Consider the following 13,771-nt stretch of genomic DNA (forward strand, 5'->3'; position numbering starts at 1 on the left):
TTGAGGTAGGCCAAAATACAGACATCTAAAAAGATACTGCTGTGTAAAAAATTAATCAGACTAACTTGGGAAGAACCAAGGAGCCATGCCAACAAAATGAGAAACCAAAATCAATATGCCTGTAGCTTCGCAACACACACTAACCAGTCCTTGAACCTCAAATGAAAGAGGGTGTGCCAGAATGCATCATGGAAGTGCAGGGACACCAAGAAAACTGCCTGCTACACCAGGTTGACCTGAGCTGAAGTGGTCATTGAAAGACCAGACTTGAAGGGAAAAAAAAGAGCCAAATCCGAGATGGTGAGAACACACCGAAGGGCTGTTGTGTTCCACAGAGAGACTGAGAATAACCAGAACACCCAGCAAAAAGATGGGGAACCCAACCTACCCAGAGTACAACTAAGACACAATGATCAAAAAGAGCAGCATAGAAGAAACAGACCCAGTGTAAACAAGGGGCATTTTTAAATGCCTTTTCCATTGAAAAAGTGTACATACAGCTATGCATATTTTGGTGGTGTGAGGAGGTACTGATTTCCTGTGATTGCCAGCATTACAATAAGTATCCCTATTATGAAAAATGGGAAGCAGTACAGGTGTACAGCTTTCCACTTTCACCAGGCAGAAAGTGATGCTAGCAAAAGTGGATATTATTATGCAAGGATTTACTGTCTTCAAAATCTTATATATTATAATCTGAATGTATTTATACAGTATATTTGAATAGTTTAGTGTTTGTTGTTTTATGTTATATTTAACCCTGTTTTGTCAAAACTTTTTTCATTCTTTTAAGGAACTACCTCCCCACCCCATGCAAATGAGAAGCAAGGTAATTATGAGGCGACGAGTCACAATAATGTGGCTTAAGTAGGTTAACCAGACTACACACTAGAAGGTGAAGGGATGACGACGTTTCGGATCGTCCTGGACCATTCTCAAGTCGATTGTGACAATCGACTCGAGAATGGTCCAGGATGGACTGAAACGTCGTCGTCCCTTCACCTTCTAGTGTGTGGTCTACTCAACAAGGTAACTATGATGCTAACTAGACAAAATACCATAAACAAAAGCATCTGATAAACAAATGAGAGAGAGCACTGCAAGGGTCATTATAATTCAACACAGTGGATACAGGACAAGATTTGCTAAAAAATGAAGGTGTAGAGAGACACGAAGTTGTGTGTAGACACAACATATTGTCTGTAAGACAAGAGGAAAAACATATTGTCTGTAAGGACTACGTACATCAAATCTAATATAGATTTTATAAGATTTAATTTAAATCAGATAAAAATGACATTTTCAATAACATTTACACTACACATGGCGAGAAAGACCAGGGGTTTGTGTGGAAGAGCAGTGTATGACGGACAAAAGAATAGTTAAGAACAAAATCTCACATATGCTGAGAAAATGGTACATACATACATGCAGGGAGGGGGGGGGGGAACTGCATGGTAAACAATGCTAATGATTTATTCAAATGAAAATGAACTTCCAACATATATACTTCTCTATTGCATCCAAACACACTATTGTACTTCCTTCTCCCTATTAGCTTCTACAGTCATACAAAAAATATCCATGCAAAAAATACTTATAACTCTTGTATTCATCCACTGACAAAACTTTTAAGCATTTAAACCAAGATAATTTCTTAGTTATACCTGGTCTCAATAACTGAAGCATAACTAAAATGCATATGGAGGAATATACAGTATAAAGGCATGAGCCGTCTGCCATATAAACACAGTATCTCGGAGAACTTGCTTGGACATCCCTGCACTGTGTGGAAGGCAGCAATAACTCACAATTGATTTTAAAAGATTTCTGATGCATCTTTGTAAATTACTAAAATAATTTTATTTCTAGGGAGAAGCATATGTAGTGTTCTCACAAAATGCACAAAATATCTAATCAAATTTTATGAACTTATTAAGTCTAATCAGCCATTTTCTATGAAGTCAAACTCAATAGATCACGTTTAAAAATGTTTGTTTAAAGACAAATATTGTATATTGATTAAAAACATGTTAAGTATAGCAATAAAAATACTGAATGTGGCAATAAGCTCATAAAAAGGGAGGGTTATCAAACTGACCAATTGAATTACATTAATTACAAAACTGATATTTGTTTCACTTTTATTTTATCATTTCTTATTATTACGAAGTATGTAAAATCCAGTCACTTGAATAAGACCAGATGTGACCCACCTTTAGATGAGATACAGCCTCCATAACCATATCCTTCTTGGGCCGCTTACATGTGGTTGTCTTCCGAGCAGGTGCTTTACCTGACTCCTCCGCAACATCCACGGACCCCACCAGACGAAGGTGGAACACAGTGCCAGCAGGCCCAAGCCCTGGTCCCCCACCCTCCTCCGAGACCCAGTCCAAGTTCCCTCCACCTCCATCAATCTCCAGCGCTTCTCTATTCTCTTGAGCAGTCACACTTGTTCCTGGGATGACTGTAAGGACCTCAATGCACTGATCTTCACTATCAAGGCTTACATTTTTGCCTCCCTCACCATCATCATCGTCGTCATCATCGTCGTCGTCGTCCTCCTCCTCCTCCTCCTCAACATCATCATCCTCCTCACCATCGTCATCTTCCTCATTTTCTGCTGTAATAACTTGTTGCCGCTCCTCTCTTTCATCTTCCTCTTCAATTTCATCCTCCTCTTCCTCTTCATAATCATCATCATCTCCATCCACATTTAATGGCTCATCACTCGATTCCATGATGTTTAATATATTATCTCGAATTCCAATTGGCTCCTCTAATACACCAGGTGGCAATGGTGACACAATAGGAACACTAGAATGTACCAGATTTAAATCAGCCATATAAGGGCATGCAGGAACCCCTTGGCTCATTCTATGTAATTGTTTCCATGCATTATTATGTGCAGGTTGGCTATCAGGAGAAGTGTGGGAGCACCCATGTCCTCGGCGGGGTGAATGAACAACTCGAGGTGAAACTGCAACCGATTCATGAGCCAATGGAGAGCCAAGGGACTTGGATATTTTTGGTTCTTTAGGAGAATTCAAGGTTCTTGGCGAATTCTGACTCCTGGGTGAATGTTCCCTAGGTGAGCAAAAGCCATTGGATGATTCTAACTCCCTTGGCATATGTAGAGAATTAATAGAGTGATGGGGAAGAGGTGAATGTTTGGGGCTTGGGGAGAGTGGGGGCTCTGGGGATGGCTCTGGATCGTTACATTCCGCCAGCAGTTCCTTATCATCATCTGCATCCTGACAGGGGAATGTTGTTTTGGTTGGTTCTCTAGCTACTGTACACACTCTCTAGGTAGCGAGAATCATTATTATGTAACAACAGTTGAGAGGTAACTTTAGGGGGTAAAGTAATTCTTAACATGTTTGGAAACAGTTTCATAAGAACAAATTGTATATAGCTTGTAGGAGGATGAATCGAATTGATAGAGAGTTATTACTGCATCTACTGCTGAGGAGGGGTTAACTGGGGACTTGGTACATATCTTTTGGAACACAATGGGACAGGTGAAATCATATATTTTCTTAAAGCAAGGCAAAAATAAAATAAATAACCAAACACATGTACAAGATGCGGACCTTAATAATCAATTAACAACTTTATGATAAAGCCTTAGGCTTATTGATAAAGCTGGCTTTATAGGAATCAGCCAAAATATAACACAAGGTCTGAAAGGGAGGTCAAATTGCCCTCTTTCAAAAAGCTAGTTACTGATACACTTTGCAGCAACGACACACATGCAGCGACGTTAGCCAGCACCGAACCAACCACTTTGGGAATGACATGACAATTATAACTATCAAAACTGTAGTCTTTGATGAGAATAATACAATAAAATTATTCAAGAATAATAACCAACCAAAACAGACATTAACACTGCCTGGTAAGCAGAATAAATGAATAAGAAAAACACTGGCATAGTTTCTGTCTATGTCCACTGTGTTACCCATCTTATAAAACTCATTTAAGAACTCTGTTTATAACCACAGACCTCGTTTATTCAATAAAAAAAAAAACAGTAATTGACCTCACGTTAGCAACCCAAAACATATTCCGACTGTCACCACTGATGCATGCGAAAGTGTTCCCAAGGTCAGATCAGTTCATGCTCTTGTACAGCATAAATAACTCCTCCAGTAAATAAGTATTTTTCACATTTGAAACCTGTGAACTACCGTACCCCCCAAATCATATGAGAAGAAAAATGATAATAGCAATGGAAGATAAATAAAAGCTAGACAAGCAGTTATTACCATTCTCATTGTAAAGAACTTTCCTTTATTTTCAAGAATATTTAATCTTCCATTAGTTACTGTGTTACTGTGTGTAAAAAGCAACTAGAGGCTTCAACATGTGATGCTTGCACATCAGTTTCCATATATTTATATATATAATATATATATATATATATATATATATATATATATATATATATATATATATATATATATATATATATATATATATATATATATATATATATATATATATATATTATTTATTTATTTTTACACCTCTGGCTGGAAGGGGTCCCGTAGCCGCGGAGGAAACCACACACAACGCATTAGAGGGAATGTTTAGGTTCCCTCCAATACAGTTTCTGTATGCTTTTCTCCTACCACCCCCCCTTCCTTTTGTGTGTGTATTTTTTTATGTATACATACATATACATATATCCTGGCATACAAATATTCTATGACCAATCTTCAATTATGGATTGTTCAGGACATTATGTTACTGCATGATTACATGAAGAAAATGGACAAAAAAAAAAAGGCATTCAGGATAAATGTATCATAAATATTGAAGGCATCAGTTCCTAGGTCATGTGATATGTTTATAAATTAATGACAGCCTCACCCAATCTGGCCCCGAAAAAAAGAAAAAAAAAAAAAAGACATGCAAAACTGTAACAACAATGGCGGATGAGATGAGCCTTGAGTCAAGTGATCTAAGAGAGGGGAAACACTACAAAAAGATCTAATGGTCTGGATACATTCAGGTACTCAAGGTGTTTACCAGCGAGATAACTAATCACACGATACAACTTGGGGACACACCTCGACATTGAATCTCGACACACACAAAGTTATGTAGGCTTTTTTTTTTTCTCCAAGCGATGATATCTTATGGAATAGACTTTCGGGTGTCAAACAGTGGCTCTTAGAAGTTTTCAAAAAACAGATCATGATGAGGTAACACAGTGTCAAAAGAAACATTCATGCAGGGCAGAATATCTTTTCCCACCTAAGAAGGCTTCAGCAAAATCACGGACAGATTCAGAAAACAGCTAATGCCCAAAATAATATGGCAAAACAATATTTACTCCAACAATGATAAAAATTAAAATTTTTTTTTTTTTAAATTTGTAAATTATATGTATATGTTATATCTGATAATTCAAAAGCAAACAAATCAGTTTTCTAAATGTATTGAAAATCTTCACGAGTTCAAATTCCTTCTATGAATTGCATAAGGTGGGATTAAGATAGGGATGCAAGGCTCGTGGTGTGAGAATCAGGGAAGCAATAACGCTACAGGACCTCTTGCTTATATCTGCTGACTGTCGCCGGATGCCTCTAAACAATAACCAACGAGAGCAATTATAATTGAATTTCAAACACGCACTCCAATCTAGGAACAAAATTAATTCATTCATTTACATCCATGTGACAATAATCAGTCAATAACATTATAATGTAATTAAGTAGTTACAATCATTAAATTAATAAAATAAAACTAACTATACATAAAATTCAAGCACAATACATTAAATTATAATAAGTTGCTACAATCACTACACAAACCAGTCCTGGCATAACATTTCAAAAGCAAAATGTTTGCAAGAATTGCTTATCAAGTATTCTTTACTGTTAAGAGGAATAAGGTTAAAAATGCTCAACATTATAAAACTGTTTCAGTACGTGAAAAAGCCAATGTCTCAATAACTAACTCCATCAACACTATCACAAAAAAAGCACAGTCTTAAATTTGCAGGCTTTCATATACAGTCACACACACACACGTGCATGCACACGACTGCCAATACTATTACACAAAAAAGTACAATAACATCAACCTCAATGTACCATGGAAACCTTTGCATCTACAGTATAATTATCATTTAAACATTTAAATGTGTTTTCCATCTTTTGTAAAAAAAAAAAAAAATAATTAAAAAAAAATTAAAAATAAAAGTTTGCTCTTCTATTGAACACTTTCCTCGTATATTTTTCTGAATTAAGGCTTTCACCTAGAGTTACTAAATAAATTTAATATAAACTGCACAAATACCATTTAAACAAGAAGTAATAAATGTTACCTAATGTACAATCAATTAAATGAAGTTTCTTAGCATCATCAAATGTATGGTAAATCAGAGAAAAGAATACAACAAATAAATAAGGATAAAAATTGGGTTGCAGATAGGATGAAGAATTCTCGTCAATTTGTTATGTTTTCGAGAAACTTTCTATACCCTTCAATACCTCATAGTAATGCTTATTATTAGTCATGGAAGCTACATTTAATTACAACACTATCATTTACAACTTCCATGAAAAATAACTTACCTTTATTGTCTCCATAAAAAAGGAGTTACTTCAACATATTTAGCAGTATATGTTTATTATATACTGTATATATATTAGAGTATATATATATAAAAATAACAAATGTAGTACCTAGTAGCTAAAATGCACTATTTGGTCTACTATGCTAGGACCAATTTGACTAATAAGCCATGTTTTCCTGAAGTTAAATATTTTTCTAAATTTTGTTTTTATGAAATGATAAAGCTTTCCATTACATTATATAAAAATTTTTTTTTTTTTTAATTTGAATTAAAACTAACGTAGAAATATATGACCAAACCTAACCTAACCTATCTATAAATTCAAACTAACAAAACTAAGTCAGTAATTCATGTTTGTAATATAATAATATTATTTTAAATAAACCAACTGGAAACAATTTTTTTGAAAATAACAAAAATCACTTGGCCTATTAGGCAAATTGGGCCTTGCATAGTACGCCGAGTAGTGCGTTCTGGCTATTAGGTACGACAATTTTATTATATATTATATATATATTATTATATATAAAATATATATTATATATATTATATATATATATATAATATACAGTACAATATTTATAATATATATAATATAGGGGTGGAAGGAGAAGAAAATATTAAAGTGTTCAGTGAGAATCTACAAGGTCGTCTCTGAATACTCTTTTTCTTCTTCTTCGAGGCTATGGATCCCAACAATTACGCCAGAGGTGGTACCCCTATCTATATATATACACACACATTATATATACGATATATATATATACACACACACACACACCCATGTACAGAAGCTTAGTACATATACTGTACATCATAAAAATGTAATTATTTCACAAAAATACCTTTACACAGCAATTCTACACTTTCAAATATCCTTCCACTTGAAACTTACCTTGATACGAGAAACTGCCTCTTCGGCTTGCATCATCCGTGTGGTCTTGGTGGGCTGACCTTCCGAGACGAGCTGCGTTGAGCCAAGGTAGCGTGCACGGAACAGTACACCCTCAATCAACACTGCAGGTTCATGAATCATCACTGTAGAGTAAATACAAATTATTTTAGAGTGCTATATTATGAGGGTCTGTTCATATTCAATGACATCTTTAACAAAACAAAATTTGTAATATAAAAAATAAATCAATTAAAAAATAAAATTACAGAATTTTTTTTATTAAGTTGAACAGGATTTACAGCACATAATAAAACCAGGAATGCGTATGATCTTCCTGTAATTATAAAATCACAACATTGACCACATTTAATTGAAATGCCATCAGCACTTCTATAATTGAGTAAGTGGTAACTACAGAATGGAGGAAATCAATGTAAATGAACTAATTTGAGTTCCCCATATATACCAATCCCAGTTATCACACACACACACACACTCATATTTCATTCTATACATACATACATATACATAGTTTTTTTTTATAATGTTGCTCTAATTACTGCTGAAAATTCATCATATAATGTTCCTTCTTGCATTTACTGCATGTAGAAACCTTCATTAACACATTCCTTCTATTTTGACTGATGTGGTGGCCTAATGATCAGAACTTGAAACAAAATCTAAAGAAATGTAAGTTGAGAAAATTCTTTGATGTTCATGCAAAAGACAAAACAAAGCTCAATCAGTGGCGACTCACGCACCCCGTAAGAAAAACATTATTTCTCACAATTGAGGCTATGTAACGGATGTGGAATACACAACCAAATAGCTGGCTTATCCAAATAGACAGCAGTAGGGAAATGCTATACTACTATAGATATAAAGAAATATTATTTGACGAAGTAGCACCAGGAGTCTTATTGGAATGTGCAGATGAGCTATGTTGTTATTTTTTTACCCAAGTGTAGTTACAGGATGAGTTACACTCGTGGTGTCCCGTCTTCCCAGCACTCTTTGTCATGTAATGCTTTGAAACTACAGTACTGACAGTTTTGGCCTCCACCAGCTTTTCACTTATGGTAACTTTTTATAGCCGTCTACCAGTCCATTTGAAAAAGTGAATTTTCTTAATGCTAATGAGCTCATACTAGGATCGAGAGACTTGATCGTTTATTTACATCGTATGAGGAAGTTTCTTTGGCAGCTTTGAAAATTTGACTTCTGAACCCAGCAGTTGTCTATACTGGTTCACTGTCTGTCAGGATACAGTACTTTCTCGGTGGGATTGGAGAAGTGTCACCCACTCTCTGCCTCTCCGAGTGTGGGGGCAGGTTATGGCTCTGGTCCTCAGTAGGCCAAATAGAACTCCTTATGTTATGTAATGGGATACAGTAGCACTGTAGCATTTATTTTTATTGTGTTTATGTTTGGCTATTTTCCTATTTTCCTATTTTCTTACATATGTAAATAAGTACTGTAAGTAGTACAGTCGGGTTTGTTCTCAACTCACAACTGAGACTTCTGGGTTTGAATTCCGAGTCAGAAATAGTTGGGCACTTTTCCCCATCACCTAATGCGCCTGTTCACCTACCAATAAATAGGTATCCAGGAATTAATTAGCTTGTTGTGAGGGTTGCATCTTGCGGAGGGTTAGTAGCTCGACATTGAAGGGGACCTCAATATAAGCCTAACATGTATATACACACTAGCTGCCTGTCCCAACACATTGAGCTATTTTTATTATACAGTTCTGTTTTTGTTTAATAGTTTGTTAGTCTCTGATGTATTTTATTACTGTAGATAGAAAGAGGTAAAGGGGAGGGAGAGCATTGCCTCTTATCCTGAACACAGGCTTCCTAAAACATTGCTTTAAGAAGATTTATGATTTTCACAATCAATTTTGCATTTACTGTATTCTATATTTTCTTTATATTGAAATGGGTTAAGATGACTGCATAATCAACACAAAATAAAAGATGAAGCCATCTATATAAATTGAATGAGTTTGGATTCGGAAAAGACCTGGTTATGCGAGCTTGGGTGGATGTAAATGGCAGCAGCTTGGTATATCTTGAGATGATTTCGGGGCTTTAGTGTCCCCGCGGCCCGGTCCTCGACCAGGCTTCCACCCCTAGGAAGCAGCCTGTGACAGCTGACTAACACCCAGGTTCCTATTTTACTGCTAGGTAACAGGGGCATAGGGTGAAAGAAACTCTGCTCATTGTTTCTCGCTGGCGCCCGGGATCGAACCCGGGACCATAGGATTACAAGTCCAGCGTGCTGTCCGCTCGGCCGACCGGCTCCCCGGTCTAGGCCAGAGGACTTTTACAGTTTCCGTGGTTCTTGAGTGTAACAGAGTACCGTATTAAGACTACTGTACTGTGTTCAGGGGGTGAAGAGGGCAGATGGGACACCACTGATCCTCTCATTACTGCCAGACAACTTTTAATATTATTTGTTGTTTTTACACGACAAACATCTGTACGTTTTCTTTAGTTACAATTAAACAAAAATTAGCATAAGGTTGCTAAATACAGTATGCTTAGAGGAGAAGACTGCCACTAAACGAAGTTTGCCCTAAACCTCACATCAAGGGGGCCAAATGTCACTCCCATCCATACTTCACAATTTGTATTCAGTATTGTATTTTCATCCATAAATACATACAGTAATAATATTAAACAAGAAAACTAATTTCTTAATATACTTACATAATTTAACAAATAAATCACTTTAAACAACACAAAAATTAAATGCATGTTAGCATTTGTAAGGTTACACATCATTAGGCTAACATAGGGGCAACGTATCTAAAACAGAAACAAATTGGCAAATCCACAATGGGCTTGGCCTGGACCATTTTAGATTTGTTATGTTTTTCTATTATATGTGAAGCCAATCATCATCAACAAGGAGTGGGAGGCATGCAATATATTTTGTACAAAACCATGCACCAAATTGGACATATTGCACTGTACACATAAATTATACAGTATTATTATTCTCAATGTAAAATGTCAAAACAGACAAAAATACTGTATTTAGTGTGTGTACTGTACTTCTGTAAAGAATATTTAATAATAATTCCTAATGAAATGGTAACTATATACAGAATTGTAGATGAACTGCACAACAGAATTCCAATTTAATAAAATTCTATGGCAAGCTATTACGCTACATTATTATTATTATTATTACTACTACTACTACACTGAGAGTAATCACACTAACATGATGCATCAATGACTACTGTACAGTATATCCATAGTAGCCGTGATGAGGATTCGAGCCTATGTGCTGGGTGTTCTCAGGCACATGCTCCAGACAACTTGGCCACATGGTCAAAAGGATTGCAGCCTGGGCTACTACTGCACTCCATGAGGATTCCTGAGGCATCCACTGCAGCTGAACCAGAGTTTCACACAATCCCCCCCATGCACTCTGTCATCTAGAAATGTTCTACCTCTGACACTCCTCTTTCAATACACAGAGAGAAATCACACTAACGTGATGCATCAATGAGAACATCCGTAGGAGCCGTGATGAGGATTTCAACCTGTGCACTGGCTGTTCCCAGGCACACACTCCAGGACAACTAGGCCACGACATGGCTTCAGTGAAAGCCTCAGGAATCCTAATGGGTGCAGTAGTGCTCCGGGTTGCAATCCTTCTATGTCGTGGCCTAGTTGTATGGAGTGGGTGCCTGGGAACAGCCAGCGCATAGGTTCGAATCCTCATCACGGCTCCTACGGATTTTCTCATTCTTATTATTAACTAGATGTGTAGACGGTGAGCCTGGGGTAGAACTGCAACTTATACATGCTGTACACTAATTGACTGTCAACTTTTAAGTTTAAGTAAACAGCATGCTTTTCTTTTTAGTCCACTAAGTTTAATTCTAAAATTTTACTTATTAACTGCAAACCAAATCTGAAACTTTATTCATTTTTGAGTGGAATATACATGCTTTCAAACTAAATAGTTTAGTATTACAAAATGACTGGCCTTGACGAGGCCACAACATACAGTATAAGCATCCACAGTGTGTCTCACTATCAAGATATTTAGCATCACCAGATAAAATAAAAAAAGAGGTAACCAATAAGGATTTATTATTCTTTGATAAAATAATAACATTATGTTAGTGTTAAATCTAATGTTACTTATTTGTATCAGTTTAATGTTACTTGTTGTATAATGTTGAGTTTCAACATTATCAAAGGCAAAAAATGTCAAATAAATTCTGACCAGATGAAGCTGGACTCCATCTAAAACACAGGGATTATAAACAAGAACTAACTAACAATACTGTAGTTGCTTTTACACAAATAGAAATCATGCTGAATAATTTTGCAATTAAGATGGTAACATTTCTTTCGGATTATATCTTTGCATGAATACTATATACGATGCAAAAATAACCATTCACATCAAATGTTCAATGCTATAAATATTTTACTAATAAATAATGGTACCCATCTTCAATAAAATATAAAAACAGAACATGATAATCTAATTAGGGACTACTGTACACTATTTCAATTCTATGGGATTTAGAAATCATTTAATGATAATCTTTTTCGCAGGCAATCAGAAACTGTTTCATTCCGAAGAGCTACACACACTCACACACGTCACGTCACGTCACGTCACCAGGCAAGACATGCACCAGCTTACTCGGACTCACCCCAAGGTGGTGCCCGATGATGTGTACAACCACCACCACCATTGTGCAATAGGGGAGGGAAGGTGCTTTAGTTAGTCATAAATCACTTTATATGTGCTTAACCAATAATAATAACTGTATATTGAGAGCTAGGCAGTTTTTATACTAACAGTACCTACCTTATACAATCATAATATACACCAGCCAATAAGATATACATATTTCCGTATGAAAAATATAAATAATAATAATATAGTTTCAGGCCATCCACCTGTTATCTGGAAGTAAAGTTACCTATAAAAAAGATGAATTATAAGCCAATTATAGAAAGTGCAGACAGTATGCTAGAATGTGCAAGTGTTAAAATGTGCAAGGTGTGGGGGGGCAGAGCTGGTCACGACAGAGGATTCAAGAGGCAGCTCTCTTTACAACCAAATACTCTTCTTTGTTTCATTAATGAAAAAAAAATTTTTTGTGTAGGACTCGCTATAATAAACAAAATAGAACTTATCTATTACAAATTAAAAACCTAATTAATATAAGATATGTATTCCAGAATTTTTAATAGATTGATGTCTAAAAGTTAAGAGATAAAATTGGTGGAAATATATCATGTCTTGTTCAATGCTTAAAAGCTTTGTAGAGCTGTGTCGCAAGCATATATATTAAGTAAAGAAAGTAGGAGATAAGCGACTTTAATTTTGGAAAGCTACATGACTACGTATAGTCAAATATTACTACCGACTGAAGACCACAGACGTAGCTAAATGGTACATGTTTAGCAAAAGACAAAAATAGAAAAAAACATGACAGTACAAAGGATTTTAAGAAGACAGGAAGTATTCAAATGATGAGTATGTTGTTGTTGTTTAAGATTCAGCCACTCGTAACAAAAGATCCAAGCAGCACAGGCTATGGTTAGCCGTAGTGGACACTTTTACCCCACACAATAATGAATAGTGTTTAAATCTCCTACAAGCACTGTACTATAATGATAGAACAAGTGCAGGGAGTAAAGAAGAAATGGAATACCAAATGAAACCGTAATGCATGATAAACATGCACGATAATGAATCGGACGCCAAAAGATGATCAATGTACAGTACCAGTATACATGACACAACTGAAGAGGACTTGATTGACTTAAAGATTGAGGACAACATTTTGACAAAAAACTGTGCTGGCCATTAGGGAAGTAGAATTGAAAAAAAAGGACAGGCATCAATAATAAAAAATATATTAAATAGACTACAAAGGATTGTAAGTACCTGAACAATTTTCTCTTTACTGTTCATGCATAAGAAATGTTTTTCATCTGCGTTTCTCATTACGAGAAAGAAGCCTTATGATAACCATTTATCTGCCTAACACACAGTGAATGTTGGATGTAAAGCATTATGTACAATATAGTATACTAGTACTGAATTGTAGAAATGTAACTAATGAATTCAACAGAATTTTAAAAGGTAGTTACCAGTGTATACTCTCTCTCTTATACAAATATTCATAACAAATTAGCAGCCAAACATCCTGGAATCCCACAGAGCAGCTTGCAAGTAAGCTTTAAGGAATTCCACAGACTGGCTATCCCCATATATAGGTTATCTTGAGACTGATT

At 35.7% G+C, this 13,771-nt stretch overlaps 1 protein-coding gene across 2 annotated transcripts in view; it reads right to left on the reverse strand.

Moving 5' to 3' along the window:
• LOC123762344 (uncharacterized) overlaps positions 1–13,771 on the reverse strand; it is a 360,436-nt gene that overhangs the window by 23,858 nt on the left and 322,807 nt on the right. The window contains exons 6-7 of one of the 2 annotated variants that reach the window (XM_069326012.1): positions 7,488–7,630; positions 2,217–3,257 (exon numbers count right to left, since the gene is read on the reverse strand). In XM_069326012.1, coding sequence (XP_069182113.1) covers positions 2,217–3,257; positions 7,488–7,630 — 1,184 coding nt within the window. The remainder of the gene's footprint in view (positions 1–2,216; positions 3,258–7,487; positions 7,631–13,771) is intronic. The other variant, XM_069326022.1, reaches the window with a different exon arrangement.

Source organism: Procambarus clarkii, chromosome 2, assembly GCF_040958095.1.
Source record: "Procambarus clarkii isolate CNS0578487 chromosome 2, FALCON_Pclarkii_2.0, whole genome shotgun sequence".
NCBI classification, from domain to species: Eukaryota; Metazoa; Arthropoda; class Malacostraca; order Decapoda; family Cambaridae; genus Procambarus; species Procambarus clarkii.